The sequence below is a fragment of the Strix uralensis genome, chromosome 15, assembly GCF_047716275.1.
Source record: "Strix uralensis isolate ZFMK-TIS-50842 chromosome 15, bStrUra1, whole genome shotgun sequence".
NCBI classification, from domain to species: Eukaryota; Metazoa; Chordata; class Aves; order Strigiformes; family Strigidae; genus Strix; species Strix uralensis.
The window spans coordinates 14,233,224-14,239,223 of NC_133986.1; the positions used below are offsets into that span (position 1 = coordinate 14,233,224).

General features: G+C 47.8%; 1 protein-coding gene across 3 annotated transcripts in view; it reads left to right on the forward strand.

Moving 5' to 3' along the window:
* LMO1 (LIM domain only 1) overlaps positions 1-4,034 on the forward strand; it is a 64,494-nt gene extending 60,460 nt beyond the window's left edge. For all 3 annotated transcript variants that reach the window (XM_074884582.1, XM_074884581.1, XM_074884580.1), the window contains exon 4: positions 3,585-4,034. In XM_074884582.1, coding sequence (XP_074740683.1) covers positions 3,585-3,690 — 106 coding nt within the window. In that variant the 3' untranslated portion in view covers positions 3,691-4,034. The remainder of the gene's footprint in view (positions 1-3,584) is intronic.
* Positions 4,035-6,000: the final 1,966 nt, after the last annotated feature.

The window sequence follows — 6,000 nt, forward strand, 5'->3', positions numbered from 1 at the left end:
TTCCATGCCTTCTGACAGTGGCTTAGTTCATGGGGATGAACGGGGTTGCGGCTGGTTGGTGTCAGAGCATGGAAGAGGAGAAACGGGCAAGCCGTTTGTCGCTCGGTTGGCTTTACTCAGTCCCGTTATTGAAGGCGGAGGCGGTGTTTGTTCGAGGTAGAAAACTCCAAGGAATGGTGGCGGGTCCACGGGCGCGGTGGCAGCGCCGAGGCGGCAGTGACATCTAGTGGCTCCTGGCCTGGGGCTCCTTCCCAGCAGCCGCACTCAATCTGCCAGTTGCCCACTCTTGCGTTGCCACTCTGGAACATGCTCCTGAAACCGCCGTGATTCCCGGTCAGCAGCGTGGCCCTGTTTGCTAATATGTTTCTTCCCCAAAGATGGTCTTTCTTCACACAGCTGAAATCGCTGGTGCTCGTGGGGTTTTGTTTCCAGACTCGGAAGTGTTGCGGGGTGCTGCCAGGCTCAGCCCTCAGGCTCAGCTTTCTTCAGCCTGCCGATGAAGGCCGGGCAGGAGAGGGGTGCTCCCAGGCTCCCCACCACTACTAGGGCTAGAGCCTTGCAAATGTCCCTTCTGGCAGGGGCAAGTCACAGCTCTGGGCTGCACAGGCAGGAGTGCTGGGTTGGCCCTGGAATCTGCAGGGTGAGTGTTTGTCATCAAACCCCTACTTTACCCCAGCTTCTCTCTTGGAAAAGCCTGGTACCACCTAGTTTTCATTTTCAGAAATTTCCTTTAAATTTCACCCTTTATTACAAAGGCTCCAAAGCACCTCTCTCCTCTCTGTGACTGCTAACACTGTTACTGCACTCAGTGCAAAATGCAGTCCTCCTTTGCCCTTAAAGTAACCTCCATCTGCTGTCACTGCCTGGCAGGAAAGCGCAGGTAGTCCCCCTGTTCTGGCAGAGTCCTGCTTTGATGCACAAAGTATTTGCCCAGTGGGAGGAGCTGAGTTTTTCTGAAAGATGGTCTGAGTAGACAGTGTAGAGCTAAGCGTAGATGTTATTTTTGGCTGGGATCAGAAGGCTGAAAACTTTTATGACCTATCCTCTAGAGATTTTGGCCTGAAAGGGTAGAATGGAAGTGCTCCTGTAACAGACGACATTGGAAGCTGAACTGAGAACTGTGAATTTAAGTAACCCTAAAGTCAAAACTGCAGAGGTGGATGCCAAAACTAGTTCTGAATCAGAAATCCCACCTGAAACACCACCTCGTTCTTTAGCTGTGAAAAGATTTGATTATGAAAACCTTTCTCTAGTTCTCTTCCAGCTTACTTGCCCTTTTGTAGCTAGACTCTGTGTAGAGTGTTAAATCCATCAGAGCAAAATCTCTAATATTTTTGTCGAGTGTGCAGTGTTTTCATTAGCTTCATTCTCCAAAACATCAGGTTTGCAGCAAGTCCCGCAACGCTACTCAGCCTACAGTGCTTTAAACTGTTCCAAGGTCAACATTGCTTGTCACAATACTGAATAAAAGTTGGTCACCGCTGTAAGTGACTAATAGGTCAGTGTTACAAGGGTTGCAGGAAATCCAGCCGCTTGTGTTGCCATTATCGAAAATGTGGTTTTGCTCAGAAGAAAATCACTCTGTAGAAATGGCAGGGTATGTTCAGTGCCTGTTCCTCGCTGCTGCTGGATGGAACTCGATCGGCCAGACGGGTGCTGCAACAGACCTGCTCTGAGCATGGGGGCTGGCGCTGCAGCCCCACATCTCACTCGGAAGAGAGTTCTGCGCTGGGACACGCGAAACTGGGTCTGAAGCTGCCCTGCTAAATCCTCTGTCTCTAGTTGCGATGGATCAGCTGAAGAGATCCTAGTTTACTGCTGGGTTTGCAGGACTGGCAGGTCTGCAATAGTCTCTTTTCCATTGAATTGAGCCTTTCTCCCCAAACTTCACAGGGTCTCGGGGTAACCCTGCTGTGCATTTTAGTTCCCATGTGCTCATACACACACACACACACAACTCCCTAGTTCTCCAGCTCCTTCGTTGGCTCCTCTAGACCCAAGCCAGGTTTAGCAAGAGACAGCTGTTGATGATGCTGGTGGCAAGAGTAATTTTTGCATTTCTTTTCCTGGAGATTTATATTGTACTTGAAGTAGGAATAAGTAGCAAAAAGCAAGCAGCTGTCTGTTATTTATAGTGAGTAAACCTACTGGTGGGGAAGGTGGTATTAAGGAGAATGTGTGCAGTACAGTTTTTAGCATAAAAGCCATTAATTTAAATTGAGATTAATTTTTAGCTTTTTAATATACAAAAAAATGTTGAATTTCTGTACTACTAAAGCATGTGTCACAGAGGGAAGAGGATGGAAGGTCTCCAGTGAAATCATATAAAGTGAGAACCAGTGCCCAGTTCTCTGTATTGACTTGGCAAATTAATCAGCTTATTTGCAGGTGTCCAGTTGGAGAAAACTTGTACCCATGTCGGACCTATAAAGGAGCTCTAAAATGATCAGTCCTGTTCTTGTAGCAGAAAATACTCAGTTTTATGGAGATGCTCTGCCCGAGTTACAAATCTAGAAAGCATTTTAGACAAGGAGTAGGCAATGTTCCTGCCAAAGCTCTGCCTGGGAGCAGAGGATATGGCCATTTGAGGTCTGCTAAGTCTCCTGAGGATAGGGTCATCTCCACTGATCTTCCTTCAAAGCTCAGTAAATATTTGGCCTCACTGGAGGCTGGTACCTACCCGTTCCTCTCAGTTCAGAGCTGCCTTTCAGCAGAGTGGCCGGGGTGTGCCTCTGCTTTAGGGTCCTGGTGCTGATTTAAGACTTGGTGCTTGGGGCAGGGAGGCACAGCCCTGTGCTCTGTGTGTGATGGACCAAAACCAGCCCCTGAATTGGGTGCAAAGAGCGTTATTTGTTTTCTTAAGAAGTAAAGATTAGCTTCTGATTCTTGAGCAAGCAGGCAGGGGGAAAAAGCTATGGGCTGTCAATTCACACCTCTCAGATCTTATATCTGGAACTTTTTGACCTTAATGGTCAAATAAAATTGTTAAATATCACAAGCCTCTCTGTCAACTTGAAGACAAACAGAACAATTTACATGGTATATAGAGAGCAGTGCCCTTCGCTCAATGAAGATAAAGGTTAGGAGTCCAGCCACCAGGAAATTTCTATTTATTGTTCAGCACTGTACACAAGGGGGTGAGGAAGGACTTAATAGCCAGTCCTTCCCTGGAAATTAGTGTAAATACTGCCTCACCCGAGGGAACCGTGGAAATGTGGATACCAGCAAAAACTTCAAATAGTCTCTGTGTAATATTGCCCGTTTGATTTCCCGGTTGTAGAGCCGACACCTCTCGTCTGCAGGGACAAACCCCTTATCTGCCCCTGGCCTCCTCCCTTCGTACAGCCGTGGCCTGGGAGCTGAGCACCGCCGTGCCGGGAGAAGGGACACAAAACCCCCGGGCGCTGCTGGGAAGGGGGAGTAGGGAAGAAGCACGTGGGCTTTCCCGGGGTGCCGCGCCATCAGCAGAGCTGGAAATCAAACTCTGGTCCCCAGCGTCACCTTCAGACCCAGGCAGCCTCAAATTCCCCCTGTTCTCTAACCTCTGTTCATACTTATATCCGTTAATTCTTTTTATCTTCCAGATTCTGTGTGGGAGACAAATTTTTCCTGAAGAACAACATGATCTTGTGTCAGATGGACTATGAGGAAGGGCAGCTGAACGGGAGCTTCGAGTCCCAGGTTCAATAACAAACCCTGCTTCGCTGAAGCACTGTGGGATGGGCACTCGGCCGCGCCAGCAGCGAGGGCGCCTGTCAGCTTGCCTGCAATATTTTTTTAATTCTTGGTCCAGAGAGGACTATATACATTGTAGTACTTTTCCCCCCCAACACAAAGCAGTTACAATTTTAGATGTACAGTTGTGCCTGCTTAGCTGAGCACTGCATTGCCTGTATGTTTGTGAGTTTTTGGGGTCTGGGGGAGGGCTCTGTACAGTCTGTTTTCTGTATATAAACTGGAACATTTATTTTATGAAAAATGTAATGCAATTTTATTACTGGTGTGAATTAAAAATTATGAATGTTTCCTGGTCATCTTAGCTGTGGTTTGTTCCCCACGCGGTGAAAGCCTGTATTTCCTGTGCTTGATGTTGAGCAGACTATTAGATAGAAATCTATACACAGATCCCTGGAAACTGCATGAATACAGACAGAGGCAGGAGTCCATGCACACAAACTGGGGGAAGAAATGCTGCTGCAGTTAGACCTCTCCGCTTGAACCATGCGGAGACTTGTGTCCAAAAGCCTGCGGTGCTGTACAGCGAGAGGGACGGCGCTGCAGGCAGGCGGTGCCTGGGCACCGTCGGTGTTGCTGGCTGCATCCCACCAAGGCTGCTGTGCAGTGCTGAGGCGCTGGCTCAGAGGCGTCGCGCTTTTCACCTCAATGAATTTAGAGAGAGCGTTTCCAGGGCCAGGAGTGCTTGTTGGCCGGCTGATACGGTGCCTCCAGTCTGGGCTACGAGGAACAGGCTCCCTCCAGCCCTGCCAACAGGTGCCCAGGCATTGATCAGAATATTTATTTCAAGGCTTTGATGGGCAGCAGGGTTTTCCTGTGGGGCATCGCTTGTCCAGGTCTGAGCTGCTGCAAGAGCTGATGTCAGGGTTCAAGCGCATCTGGGCGCTGACGCAGCATCCCTTTTCACAGCCCTTTCTGCCTCTGTTCCAGGTGCTTTGACCTCCCACGTAACGAAAGTGATCGGATTTGAAGCATCTCCCATAGAAAAGCTCTGAACTGTGTTCCTGCTGCGATGCTTTGTGCAATGATTTTCAAGGTTATGCAATTCATGTGCAACCCACTGGACTGTACCAAACACATTCCTTTGTATGGTGAGTGTCACTTTAATACAGTGCACCAGTAGCTGTAAAGGATGGCTGCAATTCCATTTATTTTGTCTTCTTGGTTTTTCTTAGATTTACCCCTCTTTCCTCTAATAAATAGACACCAAGTACTTTTTTTCTGATGTGACTTCATCAGTTACCGGTCCCAGGTCGCATGTGCGTTCTCTGAATTGCAAATGCCAAATGCAGTGCAGCTTGGTGCGGCTCTGCCTGTTGCATGGAATGCTTTTATGTACATCTATGTTGAATAATGGCTAAACAGAAGCAAAACACCACTAGACACTTCCTATCTTCAAAATAATCACCTGTCATCTCAAGCTACCTCAGACATGTGAATTGATTGAGTGATTTTTCTTCATAAACAGACATTTTGGGTTGGGAAACCCATTATAAAATGTGTGGCCCCATCCCCTTTTATTCCCATAAAAATGGAATAGCAATTAAAATGCCACCTACAGCCTCCTATGGATAGGTAGCGTTTTAATTGCTGTTCCATTTTAGTGCCTTTTGGGGTTGGGGGGTGTCTTTTGAGATACTGTAGACTTGATGCTCTTTTTGTAGAGGCTATTGCAGGTGGCCATGGTGGGGCTACTGGAGGAGCAGCTTATTGCCCAAACGTTTTGATTCCTTGCTCTGAAGCTGCCAGACAATCGCTGTCTGTGCTCCTGGATGATGGCTACCGACCTGCCTGTGGGGTTTGCTGTAATTCAGCACAGAATGTCAGCATGTGTGTACTGTGCCATGGTGAGGATGGGACCAGTAAAACCAAACCAAAACCAGAACCCCTCACCGAACAAGCTGGGGGGTTTATTTAGAATTAGTTCAGATTCTTAAGGAGAGTTTTGGTACCAGTTTAAAAACTAAGCTCTTTGGAGAATGGTACTTAAACCTTCTAGAAATCATTTTTTTTCTTGGCTTAGGTGGTCTCCTTACTTCAGAAAGGAAGAGGAAAGTGTAACTTTTCAGAGCTGCTTGGCTAATGCCAGCTAATGGCTCTGCAGCTGCCAGATCTCTCATACATTGCTGGGAAAGCTACAGAAATGTCACCCCAGAGGCAGGAGCATGCTGGAGGGGAGGGTCGCTTGTGTGGGAAATCCCATTCTACCATGGGATGAATAAAAATGGCACTTGGCTGGTGTGAGCCATGTCTTGCTGTGTACGT